General features: G+C 46.8%; 3 protein-coding genes across 7 annotated transcripts; 2 read left to right on the forward strand and 1 right to left on the reverse strand.

Annotated features, from left to right (window-relative positions):
• Positions 1-190: 190 nt before the first annotated feature.
• On the forward strand, positions 191-7,017 carry ppm1ka (protein phosphatase, Mg2+/Mn2+ dependent 1Ka). Of its 2 annotated transcripts, none has more exons than XM_068307763.1 (9): positions 191-271; positions 3,601-3,720; positions 3,823-3,999; positions 4,240-4,412; positions 4,547-4,647; positions 4,785-4,950; positions 5,066-5,210; positions 5,279-5,413; positions 5,495-7,017. In XM_068307763.1, the coding sequence occupies exons 2-9, from the start codon at positions 3,610-3,612 to the stop codon at positions 5,624-5,626; spliced, it is 1,140 nt and encodes a 379-aa protein (XP_068163864.1). In that variant the 5' UTR covers positions 191-271; positions 3,601-3,609; the 3' UTR covers positions 5,627-7,017. The 2 variants fall into 2 exon arrangements, with proteins under 2 accessions (XP_068163864.1, XP_068163865.1); XM_068307764.1 differs by having other exon boundaries at positions 4,800-4,950.
• Positions 7,018-8,386: 1,369 nt separating this feature from the next.
• On the forward strand, positions 8,387-20,451 carry LOC137590793 (broad substrate specificity ATP-binding cassette transporter ABCG2-like). 4 transcript variants are annotated; one of them, XR_011034489.1, is made up of 21 exons: positions 8,387-8,802; positions 9,411-9,498; positions 9,575-9,705; positions 11,404-11,463; positions 11,531-11,645; positions 11,718-11,870; positions 11,990-12,147; positions 12,409-12,511; positions 12,594-12,642; positions 12,720-12,812; positions 12,917-13,021; positions 13,105-13,250; positions 13,326-13,408; positions 13,499-13,588; positions 13,658-13,782; positions 13,884-14,038; positions 14,517-14,606; positions 14,696-14,772; positions 15,087-16,450; positions 18,384-18,517; positions 18,595-20,451. XR_011034489.1 is itself a non-coding variant. In XM_068308580.1 (18 exons), the coding sequence occupies exons 1-18, from the start codon at positions 9,442-9,444 to the stop codon at positions 15,232-15,234; spliced, it is 1,938 nt and encodes a 645-aa protein (XP_068164681.1). In that variant the 5' UTR covers positions 8,858-9,441; the 3' UTR covers positions 15,235-18,363. The 4 variants fall into 4 exon arrangements, 1 of the variants encoding a protein (XP_068164681.1); XR_011034491.1 differs by having other exon boundaries at positions 9,425-9,498; XR_011034490.1 differs by lacking the exon at positions 8,387-8,802 and having other exon boundaries at positions 8,857-9,498; positions 15,087-15,286; positions 18,595-20,446.
• LOC137590988 (cyclin-dependent kinase-like 4) lies at positions 18,307-23,807 on the reverse strand. Its single transcript, XM_068308843.1, has 10 exons — positions 23,699-23,807; positions 22,837-23,008; positions 22,534-22,728; positions 22,208-22,392; positions 21,987-22,099; positions 21,513-21,652; positions 21,334-21,422; positions 20,736-21,199; positions 19,326-19,553; positions 18,307-18,479 (listed from the first exon to the last, which is right to left on the reverse strand). The coding sequence occupies exons 2-10, from the start codon at positions 23,002-23,004 to the stop codon at positions 18,307-18,309; spliced, it is 1,755 nt and encodes a 584-aa protein (XP_068164944.1). The 5' UTR covers positions 23,005-23,008; positions 23,699-23,807.
• Positions 23,808-23,820: the final 13 nt, after the last annotated feature.

A 23,820-nucleotide genomic window follows, 5' to 3' on the forward strand; every position in this document is an offset into this window, starting at 1 on the left:
GTGTGTGTGTGTGTGTGTGTGTGTGTGTGTGTGTGTGTGTGTGTGTATGTGTGTGTGTGTCGTCTGGCTCATCAGTCAAAACTTTGGCCCCCTCTGTCGTGTTTGGTTATGATGTCAGACCCCCTGCGTTCTGATTGGACAGCTGTGGTTTAAATACGGTTGAGCCAAGCTCCAGCCCGACTGCTGACGGGCAACACCTAGAGGCAGCTGCTGGACTCGTTGCCTGGGAATCCTCTCCAGTGGGTCAGCATCATTAAAGACAGCAGAACTGGTCAGTTTGGATTCTAGTGCTCCATTAAGTCATCTGGTGTGTGTGTGTGTGTGTGTGTGTGTGTGTGTGTGTGTGTGTGTGTGTGTGTGTGTGTGTGTGTGTGTGTGTGTGTGTGTGTGTGTGTTCATGTGTGTGCGTGTTTTCATTGTTTGTTAAAATGTAGTGGGTCAAAGTGGGCGTGTCTATGAGAACTGCTTCAGAGTCACATGGTTGGACATTCTGTTCTGGAGTCGTGTGTCAAAGGTCGGCCCGTCTCTCTGGCGGGACACTCAGTTCAAGTTTGGACCCACCAGCAGCTGGTGAAGTTATTAATACCGACCCGTGATCCAGTTCTAGTGTCTTCACTGGAACCCCTTCACAATAAAAGCTCTGGACTCCTGCAAATCTTTTTAGATGGGTCATATTATAAAAAACACATTTTTTCAGGTCTGTACATATAGTAGTCCTCCCTAATCCTACCAACTCCAAGAATCTGGAAAGCAAACGCTTCCTGCATCAATAGATATTTGGAATCCGTTGGAATTCATGGCTGGACAGAATCAAAAACGATCCGTTTGGTCACAGCTCCCGTGTTGACGTAACAACAGAGTGATTGTCCTATCCTGAATCATATTGATTGTCCACCCGGACAAGGGCATGGTCATCCCCGAGGTGGAGTTCATTCAGGCTACTGTAGTGATTTCTGAATGGCACCTCATGGGGCTTCGAACCATTTGTGACAAGTGTGCCGAAAACTGTTTCACTACTCGCCACCCCATTCGTTGGGAACGTGGACACCCTCTTTGGCAGGGTGTGTGCACTGCAACCATGCAACGGTTGATAACCCAAGAAAGCAACACTTTGATGTTTCCTGTATTGCATTTATTTTCTGAATAAAAGCGAATATAATCTAATTCATTGTGTTAATACTTGCTTGCTATATTGTAGCCATATATTATAGGATTTTTTTTTATGATCACTGGTCCTTGCAGGGTTCAATAAAGCAACAAGAGATACAGATTGCATGTTCATGCATGTATATTTAATAATATATAGACATACCAGCAGGAACCCGTGGAAATTCCACAATTAAACAATAATATCAGCTGCTGTTTGGACTCTCTGCTCAAAAATATGAAAATTGTTGGAACAGTTATGACACCCTACAATTATGTTAACTGGGAAGTCCATGTATAATTATTTCTTCCCCAAACATGGCAAATGCCTTACGCCATATTGTTCACGTGATTCCTTTGGGCAGATGCGCCATGATTGGTTGGGCGCTTGATTGACAGGTAGTGGGTGGAGTTGGTGATAGAGTGACAGCGTGAGACTTTTTCAAGTGAGCTTATTCAAATATATAGATTGGGTAGATGTATTCGTGTGCCTGAGTGTCACTGGAAATAAACAAGGTCTATGTTGTGAGATAAAAGTCGGGATTCCGAGATGTGCAGCAGCACCACCGGCTTCATTCTCCCGTCTGGCTCGGTAATGTCTCATCATTGATGCCATGCTGTTACTGTCTTTAGGTGCTGGGAACAAAGAACACTTCACCTGCAAATTGAGAATGAAATTTGTGGTTTGTTCTTCTCTACTGTGTGAGCAACAGAGCCTGAAAATAAGTTTCTTAGAAATTAAAATCTACTTTTTTTGGCGGCATTAGTTCAAAATGTTCCCAGACTTGGGATCTCTTTCTGGTTGGATCAATTGTAAATCAATGTAAACTGTCTGTCAGCAATCTGCACGCTTATCTCATCAATCCAGGGGATGTTGACACGATAAACAGGGCACCACATTGTTTCATCCATTTTAACAAATCTGGGGCTTTTCGGTGTTTCGGATCACCCATTGATTTGGACCACTAAACTGTGTCACCTGGTGAATGAAGCACCAGTGTCACCATGGTGAGTGGAGCTCTTAGTGTTTTGGAGGACTTAAGTGTACCAGACGTCATCAGTCATCAGTAGGCTTCAGAGCAGTGGTTCACATGGGAACGCCCACTGAGTCCGGGGCGCGTATTGGAGCGTCGGAAAAAGTGGACATCATTAGGTAGTAGTGTGTGGTAACGACCAGGCTCAGAGCTACACACTGAAAGTTCCTCACAAGCTGTTGATGTCAGCTAGCACTTGGCTAACTAGTCAGCTCTGCTTCAGTGAGGTGTGTGTGTGTCCGTGTAAGGTATATCCTCAGCATCATAGTGAAAACATAACTAGTTTCATAGCAGATGAAGGCACTACTAAATCAGAACTGTTGTCTGGTTTTTGATGAATCAAAGCAGCTTTAGCTCTTCTCAGTGATCTGAAAACTGCGTGTGTCCATACCAACGACACTGCTCATTAGCAAACAGCCTCAGCCTTTATTTACAGCCTAACAGATATTCATTGTCACCAGTCAAGGGTTATGTTCGACTGACCTAAACCCTGCATGTGAAATAATCCAGGTAGAAATCAGGAGGTGGATTTGTCACTCATTCCCAGTCTCGTGAGAGACAAGGGGTGGATATGTTCACACACACACACACACACACACACACACACACACACACACACACACACACACACACACACACACACACACACACACACACACACACACACACACACACACACACACACACACACACACACACACACACACAAACAGTTATATCATTGAAAACAAGAGTGAAAAACATGACAAAAATAAGAGCAAAATACATAGTAATGAAGTTACTAAAAGTCCTTGACTAGCGCTAAGTGCTAGCGGACCATAGCGTGAGCATTCAAATGGCGCATGTAAACAAGAGGGTGTCCATGTAAACGAAGGGTCTGGACCGGAAGTGATTCGATCAATATTCAATCTAAGATATTAAGGACCATGGATCAGTTTGGGGCAAATCATTTCAAATACAGTGTAGTTGGACGTCTGGCAGCTAAATGACATTATGGGACCTTTGAAACAAGTCCTTTTGGAGTAGAACGTTTCTGGACGGTATTTTTAGAACTGGGTTCTGGAGCGTTAGCCCAGCTGGTAACTGGGGGAAGTCCATAGCACAGGATGAGGAAGATAATCCTTCTTCATGATGATCAGTTGGAGGGGCGAGGGGGGGCAGCTGACACTATCTGTCACATCTGATCATGACCCTAAGATGTCCCAAGCCAGAATCTGAACCAGGACCCGACTGGATTTGGACCTGTCATCTACAGGAAGCAGTGGGACACCGAGACGTTCTAGCTCCTGTGAATTGAAGCTAAAATGCTAACAGTTGGTTCGAAGTTGAGTTGTGTATCACACCTTTGTGTTGTGGACCAGTGTTCTAGTGTGATCCTGGTTCTGGTCCTGGTTCTGAATGAATCCGTCCATCATTGCAGGTACCTGACATGACGTCTACAGCGCTGCTCAGTCTGCTCCTCAGTGGCCCCTCCCTCATCGCCAGGCGAACCCTTCTCAGGCCGCGCTTCCCCCTGGACGCCCACCTGGCCGTGGGACAGGTGTGTGTGTGTGTGTGTGTGTGTTTGAGCACACAAAATACACACAACCAAACCAGATGCCTTAGTATTAGCCTAACAATGGTGCTAATCATTGGCCTGCAGGTGGGTGGGGCCTTGTTCGGGGTGGTGGGCAGGCGACAGGCCAGTGGATTGGTCCACATCAACGGTAACGGCGGTGACCAACCTGTGACCTGGGATGCATTGGGTATCTGGGGCAGTAGGGCAGAAGAACCAGTAATACTGCCCTCCAGCATCAAGTACAGGAATCCCCGCCCTCAGGTGGAGGATGGATGGATAATGGATGGATGGATGGATGGATGGATGGACGGATGGATGGATGGTTGGTTGGATGGATGTATGGATGATGGATGGATGATGGATGGATGATGGATGGATGATGATGGATAGATGATGGATGGGTGATGGATGACAGATGGATGATGAATGGTTGATGGATGGATGGATGATGGATGGATGGATGATGATGGATAGATAAGGTGCGACCTTCTATCTCTTCAGGTCAGCCTATCCCGTGTTGGGTGTGCCTCTGTTTTGGGTCTCAGGCAGCAGAACGAGGACCGCCTCCGTTTCTCCCGTATCCATGACAACCTGCTGTACTTTGCCGTGTTTGACGGCCATGGTGGTCCCCACGCCGCCGACTACTGCTGCACCTTCATGGAGAAGTTCATTAGGTCTGAACCAGGGGGCGGGGCGGCTTCTGGGATTGGACGGATCAATCGAGGGATTTTTAACGTGTTTAACATGTTTAACGTGTTTAACATGTTTAACGTGTTTAACATGTTTAATGTGTTTAACGCGTTCACAGGGACGCCCTGGAGGACGATGATGATCTGGAAAAAGTTTTAAAGAAAGCTTTTTTAAAAGCTGACCAGGCTCTACACACACACCTCAGCTACTTCAACAAGGGTGAGACATACACACACTCACAGACACGCACTCACAAACACACACACACACACACACACACACACACACACACACACACACACACACACACACACACACACACACACAGTTGTTTACATCCCTCTCATCCACCCCAGCGTCTTTCCTGACAGCCGGCACCACGGCAACCGTTGCTATGCTGCGTGACAGGGTGGAGCTGGTGGTGGCGAGCGTCGGTGACAGCCGTGCGATGCTGTGCAGGAAGGGGCGGGCCACCAAACTCACGTCGGATCACACGCCCGACCGCGAGGACGAGAGACTCAGGTACTCCCGACTTGCCATGGCCACTATGTTCCCTCTGATGTCACAGCTCCTTGGCGTGTTCGTTCCACCCACACACACATGAAGGGCCAACCAGAACCCGGTTCTGTGTGTTCAGGATCCTGAGGTGCGGCGGCTTCATCACCTGGAACAGTGTCGGTCAGGCTAACGTCAACGGGCGGCTTGCCATGACTCGCAGCATCGGAGACTTTCACATGAAAAGCAGCGGCGTCACCGCTGAGCCGGACACGCGACGAATCACTGTGAGTCCTGACCCTAGACCTTTGACCTTTGGGTTCAACCTGCGTTTCATACAGACTCGTCACCTCAGGTGCAGCATGACAGCGACTCTTTCCTGACTCTGACCACTGATGGCATCAACTTCCTGCTGAGTGACCAAGAGATATGTGATGTCATCGGTCAGTGCCAAGACCCCACAGAGGCTGCTGATGTCATCGCGGAGCAGGTAACCCTGACCCGCCCCCTTTAGGACTAAGTAAAGGCATAATGGGGGGAGTTGCTGTTGACAACCTGAAGTGTGTTCCAGGCGCTGCAGTACGGCTCCGAGGACAACGCCACCATCATGGTGGTTCCTCTGGGCGCCTGGGGGCAGCAGCAGAGCCCCGCCCCCGTCTACAGCATGAGTAGGAACTTCGCGTCGAGCGGGAGATGGGCGTGACGAATCGAACGCCGTGCAACCAAGAACTGGTCCACAAAGTCCACTGGCTCTAAAGCGGTGGTTCTTAACCTTTTTCACATGCTCACTCACCGAAGCCTTCTTCAGTAATAAATAAATAAATAAATAAATTTAAATAAGACATAAGTATATGTTTTACTGGTTTATTTAATGAATTGTGCATTAACGTCACTTTTTTCAAAGAACAAAACCAAGACAGTGCATGAACTCACATGAAATTACTTACCTGGAAATTCAGTGTAACTTCTGCTGTTGTGATTGAGAGACCACTTCAGATATGCGTGGCTTCACCTTGGCAAGTGTTACTCTTATGTCATTTTCACAGCAAAGTCTGTTTCTGTTGTTTTCCATGCAGCTTAAGGAAGTGTTCCTTTATTTTTGCCAGTGTGAGACAAGAGTTGCTCAACTTGATATTGCAAATCATGCAGAACACTGATTCCCATCACGTTCCGTTACACAGTACATGTAAATTGACTTTGCACATATTCGTCCGACCACGTCCTTTTTTTGCTCGTCATAGTTACTATGAATTAAAATATTAAGAAAGCAATCAGATGACGTACCATCATGACAGGCATCAATCGACTACTGAGGGCACAAAATCCCCTGTAGCACAGGTAGGCTAATCGATGTAGCGTCACGTGATCACCTGCAGCAAGTGATGGCTAAGGGGGGCGTGTCATCACCAATTGACACGATGTGTCAAACGTACACAGTGATTTGTGTATGTTCGGCAAAAACACCTGACACGGTGTGTCAGGTGTTTTGTCTTGAACGCCATCTCTGCCGAACCCCTGAGACCGACTCACCGAACCCCAAGGGTTCGATCGAACCCAGGTTAAGAACCACTGCTCCAGAGGAACCGGGAGCGGTCTGAGGTCCAGACCCTCAGGCTGACAGGGCGCCGTGTCACGGCTGAGTCACACAAAACATCCACGCAACAGCAACGGAACCGTCAGGACGGAACCATCTACCAGAGGGTTTTGCTAAGGAACCGCCTATTGGAGTGTTCTGTTAGGGAACCAGCTATTACAGGTTTTTGTTTGGGAACCAGCTACTAGACAGTTTTTTTTATGTTACAAGGTTTATGTTCCTTGTGTCTGTCGTCATGGAAACGCCTCGTCGGGTTCCCCGCATCCTCTGATAATGAACCCTGAATCTCTTTGGAAGACCGTCTGAAGCGTCAAAAGCAAACGTCACTAACAAACACTGTAAACAGAAATGTTGATTGTTGTTTTGTTTGTGTCCACTCGGCCACGCCTGCTGTGTAAATAAATAAACAGACAACTAACTTTGAGTTTTTTTCTAAATCAATGAAGAACCCATCTTGAGCTCTGGTCGTGTCTCAAAATAAAGTTGTTGCTTCATTCTCATTCATTTATGTCGTGTTGTTATGTCATAGGAGGTCGTGTGATGTCACATGGTGATTAACGTTTGTGGTTCTGATGGACCAGTTCCCCGGGTTCTCCTGGCACTTCGGGTCTGGTGACGTCAACACAAGACATGAATATTGTAAATTTGTTTTCACTAAAAAAAAAACATTTCTTTAAATTTCTCAGACTTTTTTTTTCATTGGAAGTATATCACGTCAACAGCGATGGCGTTACAGACGAGTTTATTCAGCGTTTGTTCGTGAATCACCTCTAACCGCCGCTGAGAATTTAGCATATATTAAAATTTAATCCAATAGCCAATACAAATTTAGCGAAGCCTACGGCAGAAAACCTTTATTATTCAAAATCATTATCTATTTAAATGAAAAAGGATAATAAAATCACTTTATGCAAGATTTGCTCTGCCTCCTAGCCGATCGTCTGGGATTTGCTCCGCCCCCACTACGCCTGTGCCACACATTCGTGAGACAGAATCCGCCTCAGACACGGAACACTGTGGAACCGTCCGTCACTGCGGACGAACAAACAAATAAGAACACATGAATCCAGAACTTTCTCGTGAGGCGACGGTGTCACCCACTGCACCACCCTCGTTGTAAATATTTACTTTTAATTTGTACAAGAAGTGAATAAGTGAACAAATAACTAAAGATGTGTTGTTGTAAACAAACTTCCACAGGATCATTGATTCAGGTCTTTCCCTCTTTTCCCGATAATCTTGATGATCTACATTTCGCATGCATAAAAAAAATCCAGGTTTGGCTTAAATTATACAAATTAAAACTCAAATATACAAATTTATGTAAAAACAAATAACAATATTAGACCTTATTTTCCAAAAATTTGTTTTTTCTGGCAATTAATTCATAGTTCAGGCTTCAAAGGGTTAATTAATGCATCTATAAGTTTGATCTATTAATACCATATTTGTAGCCGTAAAGAAATTCTGGCCCCACCCCTGAATCTGGTCCAGGACTCCGCCCTCAGGTGTCAGGTTTCAGTGTGATCCGGCCCATATTCTGACCCCCTCCCCTCCCCCTCCTGCGCCTGTGTGAGTCGACCAACCAGGTCTCAGCAATCACGCCTCACCAGTGATTAGCCTTATTAGCATAGCTAGCCGTTTATGGCCCTCGTCTTCCTCAGGTGCGCTCGAAGGAAGCAGAGTTGCTCAGACGATGACCTCTGACTCGGTGTGATGCCATTCCAGGGAGCGTCCCCCCCCTCCCCTGCAGGAGGGAGGGAGGCGCTCCTCCTTACTGCTTGTCTCATCATGCCTTCAGCTACAAAACAGGACGAGCCACTAAAACCTATACACTGAACAATCAGCCGTCACACACACACACACACACACACACACACACACACACACACACACACACACACACACACACACACACACACACACACACACACACACACACGCACACACACACAGCTGTGCTAGCGTCCATCCTTTCATCAGGTCACTGATTCGCCGCCTCTACTTCCTGTCTGTGTGGAGCTAATGCTTCTGCTCTGGGTGAATAGTGAACATTAGCGTAGCGACGCGGCTTCACTCTGCAGCTTCTACCCCGTCGGCTTCATCCAAGCGGAGCATTCAGAGTCGGCAGAGAAGCCAACGAGGTCAGATTCAGGGAAGGGTCATCAGAGGTCACCTGGCGAGTGTGGACGACTTTCGAGACGATTCCACAGTATCTCACACTTTCCCTCCGTTGACTTCCTCCTGAAGCTGGTTGTCACATCCAGGCTTGAAATCATTTCATGGTGAAGTATTAATTTATTATATATTTTTGTCATTTGACTAAACTTCTCACATAATTCAGTGAGAATAACTCTAATGCTGAAATGTGTGAAACTTTATTTTTCTTCTCAAATAAAAGTTTGTTCAAATTTGAATAAACTACACATGAGAATGAAAAGCAGAGTTGCTAACGTTAGCCTCAGCTAACAGCATGGATACTTGACTTTTCAGCAAACCTGCCAATCAAAAAAAACTAATGACGAGTGTATGTATGTTGTATATTTTTACATATGATATATTATGGTATAGTATACTAATGCTAATGTTAGCAACATGTTACAAGAGATGTAGACATTTTTTCTTTGTATCTCTGTTATTCAAAAGTGGTAATTAAGACGCAAACTTTCATAATTTATTTGGTACCAAATGTTTACTTTTTTAAAACTTTGACTATCGGGATTCTGGCGGGTTTTTATTTGTAGACTTATAACGCTAGCCGCTAAGCTAATTCCAGCCAATTGTGAGGGTTGTGGAAGTAATTGTGGCTCAGGATAATACGGAGCAGTACCGCTGGACACCAAAGGGGGCAGTGGAAACACAATGAAGACAGTAACGCGGTGATTTTTGTTAGTGTTTTGTCTTCAGGTGGGTGGCGGTTCTGGATGTCGGAAATCCACGTGATGATGGATCCAGACCTGAACGGAGCCCTGAAACAGCAGGTAGCCTTCTGCCTTCCATCCGTGATGCTAATGCCACACGTTTTGCTAACTGTTAGGCGTGACGGTGGTTCCACAGTCCACAGGTTCTGAGGGAGACCAACAAGGCGCCACAGTGAGCTTTCACAACATCTGCTTCAAGGTGAAACAGCGAGGGAGGTGTCCGAGCTGGACGGTAGCTGCAGAGAAAGACATCCTCATCGACCTGAAGTGAGTGGATGGTGGTGGAGCCGATAGTCGTGGAATTGATCTTGGTGGAGCTGGTGGTGGTCAAACTGATGGTGGTGGAGCTCATGCTGGCGGAGCTCATGGTGGTGGAATTGGTCTTGGTGAAGCTGGTGGTGGTGGAGCTGGTGGTGGTGGAGCTGATGGTGGTGGAGCTGATGGTCAAGCTGATGGTGGTGGAACTGATTGTGGTGGAGCTGATGGTGGTGTAGCTGATAGTGGTCTGGCTGATGGTGGTGAAGCTGATGGAGCTGAAGGTGGTGGAGCTGATGGAGCTGATAGTGGTGGAGCTGATGGTGGTGGAGCTGATGACAGTGGAGCTGATGGTGGTGGAGATAATGGTGGTGGAGCTGATGACGGTGGAGCTGATGGTGGTGGAGCTGTTGGTGGTGGAGCTGATGACGCTGGAGCTGATGACGGTGGAGCTGATGGTGGTGGAGCTAATGGTGGTGGAGCTGATGACGGTGGAGCTGATGGTGGTGGAGCTAATGGTGGTGGAGCTGATGGTGGTGGAGATGACGGAGCTGATAGTGGTGGAGCTGTTGGTGGTGGAGCTGATGACGCTGGAGCTGATGACGGTGGAGCTGATGGTGGTGGAGCTGATGATGGTGGAGCTAATGGTGGTGGAGCTGATGATGGTGGAGCTAATGGTGGTGGAGCTGGTGGTGGAGCTGATGGTGCTGGTGGTTCTTCTTCTGCTCTGGTCCACCTTTGGTGGTTCTTCATCACTCCCAGACGAAGCGCTCCAAAAGGGGCGCCGAGATCCTTCTGTCGAGCTGACGGTGACGTGTGCGTGTGGGTCACTCGTATTTCCCTCCTATGATGGTTGCATGTTCAGCTTGATGTCATCAACACGCTTGATGTCATCGAAACTCGCCGTGCCTATGAAGCCTCACGTTCTGCAGGTTCTAATCGCTGGCGTGACAGTTCGCCAAAGGCCTCCAACATATTTACTCAAGTGCCACAAACAAACACGAGTACTCAGATTACTGCTGCGTCAGATTCCGTCATCTGCCAAGAAGCTGTTGAACAAAACTTTATTGACATGCTGATGTCAGCGGCATATTAATTACAATACTTAGCAAAACTCAATATTGGAAAGCTGTTATCAGGGTTAGCTTTGTGGTTAATGAGGGAATATTGAGCATTAGCAGAGGATGGAAGCTAACGGGATGGAAGCTAACGGGCTACGGCTGTCGGTTAGGTCCAGGTGGACTGAGGTCGGAGCGCAGGAAGTGGACCAATTGGTAGATGCCACAGGTGGTATGTTTGTGGCCGTGATCAAACGCCCATAGATCAAACGTGGAGTCAGACCAGTGGAAACAATGACCTGAACCTGAAACAACAAGCTTACTCGGCAGCAGGATGCGGATCTGGAACCAGATCGGACCACCTGGATGCAGTGCCGACTTGAAAACAAACATTTCTGTGTTTGTTGTCGTCTCAGATCTTTCCTGCTTTTATGCTTCTGTGATTTGGATGGGTTTCAAAGGCGGGGCCATGTAGCAATGCTGGATGCTAATGCTGCTAACAATAGCTTGTCCTTTCATCTGCTTGCTTGTCTTTAGGGTTCTAAAAACAAGGTTGATCAGAGACGCGTTCTCCACAGGGTTCGAGCTGTTGCCCTGTTGCATCATGGACGATCTGTGATGTTCTCCCTCTCTCTCTCTCTCTCTTTCTCAGTGGGATCATGAGGCCCGGTCTGAACGCCATCATGGGACCAACAGGAAGTGGAAAGTCTTCGTAAGTGTTTCCCGTAGGCGGGATGGCGCCGGTGGATCCAGGTGTTGATGGGTTCGCTTCCCTTCAGGTTCCTGGATGTTTTGGCAGGCCGGAAGGACCTGGCAGGCGTGTCGGGTGAGGTTCTGATCGACGGCGCTTGTCAGCCTCCGAACTTCAAGTGTCTGTCTGGATACGTGGTTCAGGTGCGACAGGCAGACAGGAAGTCTCACCTATGGTTTCCTGTCTGCTGCTGAGGCTGTTCCTCTGGTCTCCAGGATGACGTGGTGATGGGTTCACTGACAGTCAGGGAGAACCTAACGTTCTCGGCGGCGCTGCGTCTCCCAGAATGCATTGCTCACAAGGAGAAGGAGGACAAAGTGAACAGACTGATCCAGGAGCTAGGCCTGAACCACGTGGCCGACAGCAGGGTGAGAAGGAGGAGGAAGAGATGAAGAGGGAGAGGAGCAGAGGAAGAGGCAAATGTGTGTGTGTGTGTGTGTGTGTGTGTGTGTGTGTGTGTGTGTGTGTGTGTGTGTGTGTGTGACAGGTGGGCACCCAGCTGTTTCGTGGGATCTCTGGCGGTGAGAGGAAGAGGACGAGCATCGGCATGGAGATGATCATTGACCCGTCCGTCCTTTTCCTGGACGAGCCAACAACAGGCCTCGATGCTAGCACGGCTAACTACGTGCTGCTGCTGCTCAAGAAGTACACACACACACACACACACACACACACACACACACACACACACACACACACACTTTTTTAATTTCTTCCTAATTTTGCGTCTAATTTTATTCTGTCTCTTGCTGCTGAGTAATCAGCATCTGTTGCCATGGTAACATGACCTTGAGGTCACGGCTGTCGTTGTTCTTTTGCCATGGTAACATGACCCTCGGGTCACAGCTGTGTTGTTCTGTTGTCATGGTAATGTAACCTCAGGTCACGCTGTGTTGTCGTCCTCAGAATGGCATGCCAGGGCCGTACCATCATCCTGTCCATTCACCAGCCCCGCTACTCCATCTACCGTCTTTTCGACAGCCTCACCCTGCTGCATCGCGGCCGCCAGGTCCCACCCCCTCCATCTCCTCCATTTGTTGCCTTATCGATGAGCAGACCCTCCTATTAACCCTGTCGTTACCTCCGACCAGGTGTACCACGGTCCCACGGAGGCGGCCCTAGACTACTTCTCAGGCATTGGTAAGAACGTGATGTTTGGGCCCACCTCAACGCCACACCCCGATGCTGAACCAAGCCACCATGGTTTCATTTCCCAGGATACACCTGTGAGCCGCACAACAACCCCCCCGACTTCTTCTTGGACCTCATTAATGGAGACGCTGCCAGCTCCACCCACAAGGACATCAAAGGTGTTTCAAACCAGGAAGTGACTTCAACAAAAATAGAAACAGGATCAGTTTGCTTGAGAATTTGAAAATAAAGGTGTGTGAATATTTTGCCCCGCCCCCCACAGATCTAGGGGCGGAGTCGATATCCATTGCCAGGTGTGAACTAGAGGAGAAATTCGTGGAGGAATACAGGAACTCTGTCTTCTTCCAACAGGCAAAAGCAGAGTTGGGTAGGTGGTGGCGGAGGTAAATGACATCATTCAGGAGGGGTCAGTCAATTAATCGATGGGAATGTGGCCCTTGTCTCCCTCAGATCGGATCGTCCAGGGCAAGCAGGCAATGGCAGCCCCACCCCCCAGGATCATCACCTACAACACTGGCTTTGCCACCCAGTTCAGATGGGTCTTCAGGCGGGCACTGCGAAACCTCGTCATCAACCCTCAGGTCTACTTCGCTCAGGTAGAAGCCGACAGGCCCTGCAGCTAGTGTTGGCGTAGTGTTAGCACGTCATTGTTTCTTTTTCCTTGCCCACAGTCGGCAATAACGCTGGTCCTCTCTCTGATCATTGGTGCCATCTTCTACAACATGCAGCTAGATCAAAGCGGCATCCAGAACAGGTGACGTGGCATTAGCCGTGCGCCCGGCGTAGGCACGCTGCTGACGTTGCTAGCTTGCACATGTTGACTGTCTGTCGTTGTGTTGTTCAGGAACGGCCTCCTCTTCTTCATCATCGTAAACCAGTGTTTCAGCAGCACCTCGTCGGCAGAGGTCTTCATCACCGAGAGGAAGCTCTTCCTGTGAGTAACATCCGGACAACTTTGTGTTAGCATTAGCATGTTGCGTGACCACTATCTGTGTGTCATCAGCCACGAGTATACCAGCGGCTACTACCGGCTGTCGGTGTACTTCCTGCCGAAGATCCTGACCGAGGTGGTCTTCATGAGGGCGATCCCCGTCGTCATCTTCAGCTGCGTTTTGTACTTCTTGACCGGTACGTAGCCCCGTTTCTATGGTAACGTGAAGCGCTAATGTCATCTATTAGTACAGAAACATGACAGACTGTTTGCTCATGATGGAACTACCCCCCATCAGGTCTGAAGCGCGACCCCGCAACCTTCTTCACCTTCATGTTCACCCTGACGCTGGTGGCCTACACCGCCTCCTCCATGACGCTCGCCATCTCAGCCGACCAATCGGTGGTGGCCATCGCCAACGTCTTCATCACCATCACCTTCGTCTTCATGATGGTGACACACATCGGATCACACATGTTTACTAAGACCCGCCCCTTTAGTTACTGTAGATTTAGCGACCAGGATGGTGTAAACAAGGTTGTGTAAACAAAAGGCATGTCACTAGCTCATGTAGCTTAGCAAGCAAACTGTAGTAGCTCTGCGTTACCACAGCAGATGCTGAGCTAATTATCTATTTAACTCACAAACTGTTCTTTTAGTCATGAAAATAAATCTCTAACGAGAAGTCAAATGATTGGACATCTGCGAAATTTAATTTGGATTTTTTAAATTTACATTCCAATTTGCTAGATTAGGGACGAAGCTAAAATCACAATGTGTTGTGGTAGGACAGCCCATGACGGGCGCTGTCCTGGATGAATCTACACATTACATGTAAACACATTAAGATATACATGCTAGAATCCAGACTTCTACCCTTCCAGGCGACAGGAAGTCCAGATCGATCGGTTTCCTGTCTCTCTTCCTGCAGCTCTTCAGCGGTTTACTCGTCAACCTTCGCTCCCTGGCAGACTGGCTGTCCTGGTTACGTTACACCAGCATACCCCGATACGGCTACAGTGTACGTACCCAAACACACAAAGACTGTAACCTTGGTGGTACCCAGAATGCTTTGCAGGTCCAGCATGATGATGGTCTTTGTCTCTGCAGGCGCTGCTAGTTAATGAGTTGTCTGGGCTGGACTTCTGCCAGGTGTCCAACCAGAGCCGCTACGAACCGGGTCAGCTGTAAGAGACTCTTAAACCAGATCTCTAGACATGGAGGTGGCACCACCTGCTGGTCAGGAAACTCCATCACGTGACGTGTTTGGTTTATTTCAGGAGCTGCTTTTTTTTATTGACCTGTAGTGGTAGGTCAAAGGTTAGCATGAGGGACTGCCACCGAGCAAGGAAGAGGAGGGTCTGCAGGTTCATAAGCATTTTAATGTGTAGATGTCAGCAGACACCAGATGGTCTGTCAGATTGTCACGGGCAGAGTCATGCGTTGGTGTCAGGAGACTGGTTTGTTACTGGTTAGTTAATGGGGATCCGTTGTGTTCCAGGTGTGCTGGGGAGGACGTCCTTGCGCACTTGGGCATGGACTACTCCTACTGGGGCTTCTGGCAGAACCACGTGGCTCTGAGCATCATGATCTTCTTCTTCCTCACCATCACTTACATTAAACTCCGCCTCCTCAAGAAGTTCACCTAGACTTTCATCATCAACACCCCACGGGCTCCGGGAATGGAGGGGATTTTCACAGGTGCTCCAGAACCACCTGGACAGGGCTGGAGTTTTAGTGTACCACTGGTTTTATGCAACTGTACTCCACGTCCTGCTGCTGATTGGTTGATATTAAACTCCTCTTACGTTCCTTCACACGTGACACTTGGTTCAAAGGTCACGTGGGCAGGGAGACGTGCATCATCTCACCTGTAGGAGACTCCCTGATGAAGAGGAGGAGTGTGATCTCTGGAGAACAGCTAACTGCTAGCTTTAGCACTAAACCTGATAGTTAATGATATTAAATTTATTAGATTAAATTTTTTGACACATTCCCATAATAAAGTCTTTTCTGATGTTCCAGATGAGTAAATATGACAGGAGGTCGTTCACTCCACTGACAGTCTGCTGTCAGGCCGTTAAACACTCTACCTGCTAGCCAACACGGCTACAGCATGTGTAGAGATGCATGGAGCCACATGTACAGTCATTTGTCATTAGTTATAGGCTAGTAATCGTTATGACACACTAGTACACAGTAGTTAGTGATTAATTATAGGCTAGCTTTGGTAATCAGATAGTAATTACACACTAATACACAGTAGTCACACTTCTGCTAGCAGCAAACATTTACTTCTACATTACAGGTGTCACAGTATTCATTAATTATGCTGTAGTTATAAAGTAGTTATATAGTACTTACGTAATAGTTATTCACTTATGTAGTATGCAGTATTCAGTCGTTATGTACTAATTATTCAATAGTTATTCAGTTGTTATGTAGTAGTTATATAGTAGTTATGTAGTAGTTATTCAGTAGTTATATAGTAGCTTTTCAGTAGTTATGTAGTGGTTATTCAGTAATTATTCATTAGAGGGTGGGTGAATTGTGGGATAAATTGTGTTGCAACCCAGACCAACAAAATCATGTCACGTCCATTTAGACAAATCTACTGTCTAGACATCGTCTTTCCTCCCCACTCCCACCTCCTTCTCCCTCCTCCTCTTCCTCTTCCCTCAATCTCCTTCACCTCCAGTCTTCTTCAGTCAGTCTACAGTCCTTTTTTCTTCTGTCGACCTTCATCTTGACCTCCTACCTTCTCAGTGTTACTCCTGCCTCCATCTTCAGCCATGTTGTCTTTGCTGGCAGCGTCTATCTTCATCCTCCTCTTCCTCAGACCTCAGAGCCTCCTCATCAATCCCGGTGAGCATCTAATTCCTTAACCGCTCTGTTCAGACATGCAGACACGAATGTTCATATTCCTCAGCATGTTCTCATTTTAGATCACGTCATGAAAAATGCACAGACTAACGGATTAGGTAGCAGCGCCTGTTGTTCCAGTCGGATCCAGTTACCGATGTACAGAACACGGGTCATTTATTTATTCATTAGTCAATGTGTTCATGACCAACACTACCACACATCGTGGACCAGAACCTGTAGGTGGTCCTGGTCCGGAACCTGTAGATGGTCTTGATCTAGAACCTGTAGATCGCATATGTCAAAGTCAAGGCCCACGGGCGAGATCTGGCCCATGGCGAATTATTTATGGCCCGCTGGTGTTATGGCCCAGTGGGCCAATGTGGCCCTCTGGTGTTTTGCATGCACCCAAACTACAGTGCCCACAATGCAACTGTAGCAGAAGTCACTGCAGTGCAGTAAGCGGGCTTTGGGTTTGAATGTGTATCAGCAGGGTGGCACATTGAAGCAGTGGGTAGCGCTGTCGCCGCACAGCAAGGCGGTTCGGGGTTTGCGTCCCGCTCCGAGTTTGCATGTTTTCCCCGTGTCTGCGTGGGTTCTCTCCAGGTTCTCCGGCTTCCTCCCACCTCCAAAAACATGCGCTTCAGGTTAATTGACTGGTCCCAAATTGACCGTAGGAATAAGTGTGTGGGTGAACAAAACATCACACAGGAGCCGTCTGACTTATAAACACCTTATAAACACCTTCACTCTGAACCTGAACATTCATGAACTTGTACAAAAGATGAGACACCATCAAATATCAGACAAGTAAGCATCACACAGCAGTGACGTATTTTCAGTTTAAATTGAGTTAAAGTTTTACATTTGTTTCTACAAGACATGATGTCTCTTTGAAGGAAGTATTGTTCTGTTTGTGTGCCATAGATTTTTGTATTTTATTTTATTTATTCATACTGTATTTATTTCAGTTGAAATTACTCAGAAAATTGCAGATAAGAGCCACGAGAAAGGACACAACTGATTTTTTTTAATTTTACTATTTCAAAGCACTGATTGGTAGGATCATAGAGCAGCACAACAATTTTTTTTAAATTTTTTTGCAAAATAATGCATAATTAATATGTATGTACAATATTATTATTGTTCATGCAATAATGCATGCACAATAATGTACTATCATTTTATAATGCATGCAATTTCATTTATGCATTTATCTTAATATTAAGGAACATGTTTTGTTTTTGAAGGACATTTACTTTTTTGCTGTTTGCCCATTGAAAAGGTTTCCCCTTAAAGATACTGACAGAGCCATAACAAAATAGTGCCTTATTTATTTAATTATTAAATAATATACACCGTGTTAGCTCTTAGTTCAACAGGCTATGTTCGTTTCAATATGTTTTAATAAACATTAAACCAGTCCAGCCCTTGTAGCAAATTTGTTTTTTTGTCCTTCCATATCTGACTTTGACACCCCTGCTTTATATAGTCCTGGTCCAGAAGCGTCAGCATCCTCAAAAGCTGCTGATGGAGATCTAGAACCTGATTGGATGAAATTAAAGATGTGACCATTCCAGCTGTTTTCTGCATTCCTCCATCAGTTCCAGGTTCAAATCTGATTGGCTGGAGGTCCTGTTGCTCTTACCTAAACAGGAAGTCCATGTCTGTTAGCTTCCAGATTAGAATTGATAGTACAGACTGGACTGTTTTTCATGTCAATATTAAGAAGAGGAGGAATTTAAAGAAGAAATTTATAGACCTCTAACCGGCTACCTCTGGCCTGATTATGCCATCTATCTAATGATGATGTCACCACTAATGATGATGTCACCCAGCAACTATCAAAACCCCTGGACCTAATCGGGTTCCATGAAGCCGTCTTTGATGTAGTTTTCACAGCGACAAGCGATAAAGTAACATGTTTCCTCCACAGCTGGCTCCGCCTCCCTGCCCTTTGATCTTCCAGAGATTGATGGTTCACCTGTGGATACCTGCAGACGCTCCCCTCTACCCACACCCTCACCAACACCTACAACAACAGCCACAGCCCAGCCCATCACCAGGAAGGTACTGTAACCTCATCCGGATTGTTCACCACGGGTCCTGGACAGGAAGTCATTTCATGTCTTGTCCACGACTTCCAGCCAACCAGCCAATCAAAAGCCAGGAAATCAGAAACCACAACCACCAGAGGACCAATTGGGCCAAGGATAACTACAGCAGGACCAATCACTGGCAGCCGTTCCATGAACTACCTCCTCCACCGCCTCCTGGCAAATAGCAGAAGACAGGGGGCTGGTCAGCTCCCAGGGTTCAACAGGGTTCTCTCTCAGCCAATCAGGGGTTCCAGCGGGTCAGATAGCGATGAATTAGCTTCAACCGCTAGCAGGCTGGGGCTGAGACCGGACTCGTCTTCAGAGGAACTTTAAACTCATGTTAGATTAATTTATAGAGAAACACAAACTTGTGTCAAACATTAATCTGAAAATCTATTAGCATAAAAAATGCTTACCCATTAGCAATGGAGCAAACATTACACCTGGAGAACGGCGGTACAGTTTGGTCAGCTTTCAAATGTTTGGTCAGCTTTACATTAACATGATGAACACACATTTTACTAAGCGGACTGAACTGACCTTCCTTACGTTGTTGGTGATCGGTCAGCTGCTTGTCAATAAATCCTACAGAATAAAACCATTGAATGTTTCAGCTTCTTCCTCTTCTTCACGTCTTCATCAGTGCTGCTGTGGTTCTGACAAACAATTGGACGACATCACTTGTTTGTCTTTCCTCTGATCCCTGTTGTGTTTACCTGAGAGGATATGTGTTTATTGTTCTGGTTGAGTAAATATTTATTTGTTTATTGTGTGTGTACCGTCGTCTCCTGGTGGAGCGGAGCTTCTCAGATTGGGGAGATGGAGGTCAGACTTCTTCTTGGCCACTTGGCCATTGCTGTTACCACAGTTACAAAGGTCAGACACGAAGGAGTGCTCGCTGATCGGACTTTTGTCTGTCAGAAGCCACCAGGGGACCTGGGTCCCGGGATGGACACGGCCCCCTCGTTGAAGCTGGGCATTGGCAGCTAGGCTGTTGGTGCTGGCGACTGTAAAGGAGGGAGGTGGAGGACAGGACTGAAACTCAATCATGTCTGCGGCGTCCGTGTTGGGAAATCCAGAGCTTCCTGTTGAAGCTTGGCGGTCCAGAGCGGCTGAAGGTGTGGCGGTAGGTGTATGAGGAATGCTGCTTTGTTGTGGGAAGTCTTCTGTAGATCTAGACTCGTGAGTCACTGCGGTGTTGTGATTGCTTAAAGCCTCCAGCTTAGGTTTAGCTTCTAAAATTAAAGGTTTGCAGTAGTGGGGTTTCAGGGACTCCGGCTCGGATTCGCTGCTGCTTCTAGAATCCTGCGAAACTTGGGTTGATGTTGTTGCACCAATGGGGACAGGAAGTGCTAAATGGCCTCGCCTCTCTTTTGTTAGGATGGGAAATGTTTTCAGGGTAGCGATTCTGACCGACACGTCGATTGTAGGAATTGTGTACGGAAGAGGGATTAATTGTTTTCTCAACTCTGTGGGGATTGTGGACTTGGAGTTGCTTCTTTGATCGGCGCCGCAGGGCTCAAAAGAGTCGAGCTTCCTGTTAGACATCTCCACGTGGTTTACAACCGGTTTGGTCAACTTCAAGCAGCCAGAGTTGTCCTGGTTGTGCTTCAAAGAATAACAGCTGTTCTGGTGGTTTTTGGTTGAGGTGAATACTTGTGGAAGTTCCCTGGCAGGTTGGTTTGGTATGGAGCTGGTGTTGATGGCCCCAGGATTGGCCTGCACCGAAGGATCTGAGCTGAGACTGTTTGATGGACTGGTGGACAAAAGTTGATTAGTTCTTGAAGCTGAGGGGGTCTTAGATGGTTTAGACCTGAAGACAGAGGTGGTACTTAAGGCACTGACCTCAGTCTGGTCATCACTAGTTGGTTGAGAAGTTTTCTGTGTCAACCTTGGCCCTTCTGGGTCACCTGGTATTTTATGGGTAGGGTATTCTGTTTTGGAACATTTGCCCACTTCCTGTATGAATCGGGTGTCTGAATGCTCAGTTGCTAAAGATTTTGGAGATGAATGCTGGATTGAACCTGTGGTTGGGCTTTTATATAATTTGGGAACTTTTGTGTTTGAGCTTTTCCAAAAGTCTGAAACTGACTCCGTTTTTGAAAATCTCCAGATTTCTGAGTTGTCTGATCCAGTAAAGTCTTTCACCTCTTTTGGCTCTGGACTAAATGTCTTAGATTTAGGCGTACCTTTGTTGTTGTCCTTTGGACATGTGGTGGATGCCACCAACAAATCAAATGTAAGGGATGTAGTTGGTTCCAAAATGTCAGCTTCCTGTTTTGGTTTTGTACCTGGTTTTTGTCCTGGTTTACTTCTCATCCCTGTTTTCACCGCATCATCAATGATCTTGACATCTGATGTTTTGCACTGCTTGGTGGCCATCAGTAGTCCTGAGGTGTCCAAAGTGGTTCTCAGAGACTTGGAAAGAGTCTTAGCTTCTGTTTTTGGCATCTTTTTTTCCTTGCCCTCCTTATCGCTCCTCTCCTTTTCCTTGTTGAACTTCTCATTTATGTTTTTGGGGTTTTTTTTGTCTCTGCCTCTTTCATTCTTATCCTTTTCCTCCTTTTTGGGTCTTGGGGTTTTGGGTATTTTTGGAAGGGTTGAGTTTTCTCTGTGGTCTTTCTGGATCTTAGCATTCAGCTCATCCAAAACCCTGTTTTAACACAGAGATATTAATTCAGAGACTCAGTACCACCAGTAGCACTCACTACTGCTCAAGGTGATCCGTTTTCAGGAAGGACTTGGGGTTTACTTTGTAAAAATGAAAGACTTTAAACATGGAAATACCGGATGTGGAAAGAATCCAGGGTGAAGAGAGGATGCTGCAACAGTTCTGAGCAGTGAGCTCGTCTTTCAGGATCCATCTGAAGACACCTCTGAAAGAGAGGACAAACACAACGACAGGTCTTGATCAGTACGGCAGCCTGCGGTAGGAACATGAGGGGAATACACAAACCCTCTGTTACCTCTGCGACGTCCAGGGCAGTGGGTGTGATGGCAGGGAAGCGGCGCTCCAGTGGGATTCTACCAGAACACTGAGGAAGTCTGACTCCAGAGAAGACAGCGTTCTTGTGGAACAAGTCCTGGTGATGAGCGGTTAGGTCACCTGTCAGGGAAATCGCACAGCAGAACCAGACAAGGTCAGAGTTCACACAAACTCATCAGGACTCAGCGTATCAGTCAGTTCATCATAATTTGCTGTGAGTTCCAGCAGTAATAACCGTCTCTCGTGGTCAGCCATACTGGAACATTTCTGGTTGATGACCTATGTCAAGCATTCACCAACAAAGACTCGTTTCCCGGTGCCCCACCTGAAGGCGTGGTTTCATTGACACCACGCTGGCATTTAAAAGACATGAAAGTCATCGATTGGCGCTCTTATTACAAAAAGATTACCAAGACCCTGGACTGGCTCAGAAACAGGAAGTAGAGAAGCTTACCGAAGCACCTGATGATATGGTAGATCTGGTCCAGGTCGGAGTCTCCGGGAAACAAAGGCTGACCTGTTAGCATCTCTATCAACAGACAACCAATGGCCCACACATCTACTGGTCTACACACACACACACACACACACACACACACACACACACACACACACACACACGTTAACAGATGATATCCCATGCTAACATATTCCCAGACGTGGGCTAACACTTACTTGCCATACTTGGTATCTCCCACCAGCAGTTCTGGAGCTCTGTACCAGCGAGTTGCCACGTACTCCGTGTAGACGCTGCCCTCAGCGGACAACGCCATTGTCCGGGCAAAGCCAAAGTCACACATCTTGACCACGCCCCCATGAGATATGAGTATGTTCTCCGGTTTGATGTCACGGTGGATAATCTTCAGAAGGAGGGGTTTAGAAGTTAGCCTTTATTTCACTTGTTCCATGTCATCAAAATGATTCCAACTGATTGAACCTGGACTGTGAGCTTTAGATCATTTAGTCCTTAACTAGAGCCAAACACGCAATCATGTCCTCACTTGCTGCTGGTGGCAAAAGGTTGCAGCCCTCAGAATCTGGTACAGGTACCGACGACTGGTATTCAGCTCCAAACCATTGGGGTTTTGCTCCAAATAATCCAGAAGCGTTTGTTCCACAAACTCAAACACCAGATGCCATCGGCGACGACGCTTCCACACTTCCAGAAGGTTCACCAGGTTGTCGTGTCGTAGCTGCTGCAAGGTATGATGGGAGAAATAAGGTTCTTGAAACTGAATCAAAACTTTGTCTAACAGTTCCTTCAATAAACTTGATAGCTCGTGGTTCGATCGATTGGCAGGTACCCTCAGCAGCTTGATCTCCCTCATGGCGATCTTCTTCACCGTCTTGTCGTCATCCGAGTCCAAGAACTTCTTGATGGCGACGAGTCGGCCAGAGTCTCGATGGCGGCACTTCAGCACAGTACCGTAGCTGCCCTCGCCGACCAGACCCAGAGACTCGTAACGTTCCATGACACTGAACAAGGAATTAGAATGAAAATGTTACCCCACTGGTGACCAGTGTTAGCTAATGACAGCTAAGACCTAAGCATTATCAAACAGAAATGCTACCCCGCTAGTGACCAGTGTTAGCTAATTCATTTCATTCATTCATTCATTCATTCGTTGAATGAATGAAATTTATTTTGGTTGTTCATATTTCACATTTAAAAAACAAAACATATTTCAATTGTATTAATAACCAAAAAAGGACTGGGCTGAAGCAAATTGCTTATATATGCTTATATCACAACAACAAGCTAAGCTAAGCTAAACATTATCAAATTTATATGTTACTCTACCGATGAAGTGTTAGCTAATGATAGCTAAAAGCTAAGCATTATCAAATAGAAATGTTACCCTGCTGACAACAGGCAGATGCTAACAATAACAGATTCAGGCTAAGCTTTATAAAACATGTTACTACTACTTCTACTGACATTAGCAGGCTGTATTAGTATAATCGTCATTCTATTTGTCAACAGGTATTTACAGTAAACATGTCAATAATTCAGCTACAGAAAGTTTCTTAATGGCTGCTTTATGGAAAACTACACTACAGTCCATGGGCACAGTAAGCAGGCGAGGCGGTGAAGGGGGCGGTCCCATGTGGCGTCTTGTACCGCCGGAGCCCGTTCAAATGCAACACACAGACACACATACCGACCGTTATCTCTTTGATTCGTCCATTAAGAGCGGAAACACCGGAGCAACATTCACGAGGCTCAGCGCGTGTCGGTCTCACAGCCACAGGGGACAACAGGACTGTTGCCGTAGTGACCGGACTCC

This window comes from Antennarius striatus, chromosome 23, assembly GCF_040054535.1.
Source record: "Antennarius striatus isolate MH-2024 chromosome 23, ASM4005453v1, whole genome shotgun sequence".
Taxonomy (NCBI): domain Eukaryota; kingdom Metazoa; phylum Chordata; class Actinopteri; order Lophiiformes; family Antennariidae; genus Antennarius; species Antennarius striatus.

Excerpts from the sequence above, each read along its gene's own strand:
- ppm1ka (XM_068307763.1), top strand. The coding sequence starts at position 3,610 with ATGACGTCTACAGCGCTGCTCAGTCTGCTCCTCAGTGGCCCCTCCCTC. Across the intron at positions 4,648-4,784 it reads CCTCAGCTACTTCAACAAGG|CGTCTTTCCTGACAGCCGGC; the intron begins GTGAGACATACA and ends CATCCACCCCAG. Across the intron at positions 5,414-5,494 it reads CTGATGTCATCGCGGAGCAG|GCGCTGCAGTACGGCTCCGA; the intron begins GTAACCCTGACC and ends AGTGTGTTCCAG.
- LOC137590793 (XM_068308580.1), top strand. The coding sequence starts at position 9,442 with ATGTCGGAAATCCACGTGATGATGGATCCAGACCTGAACGGAGCCCTG. Across the intron at positions 12,512-12,593 it reads TGCTGCATCGCGGCCGCCAG|GTGTACCACGGTCCCACGGA; the intron begins GTCCCACCCCCT and ends ACCTCCGACCAG. Across the intron at positions 13,251-13,325 it reads CTCAGGTCTACTTCGCTCAG|TCGGCAATAACGCTGGTCCT; the intron begins GTAGAAGCCGAC and ends CCTTGCCCACAG.
- LOC137590988 (XM_068308843.1), bottom strand. The coding sequence starts at position 23,004 with ATGGAACGTTACGAGTCTCTGGGTCTGGTCGGCGAGGGCAGCTACGGT. Across the intron at positions 21,653-21,986 it reads CCATATCATCAGGTGCTTCG|GTGACCTAACCGCTCATCAC; the intron begins GTAAGCTTCTCT and ends TTTCCCTGACAG. Across the intron at positions 21,200-21,333 it reads CTGGATTCTTTCCACATCCG|GGTTTTGGATGAGCTGAATG; the intron begins GTATTTCCATGT and ends GTGTTAAAACAG.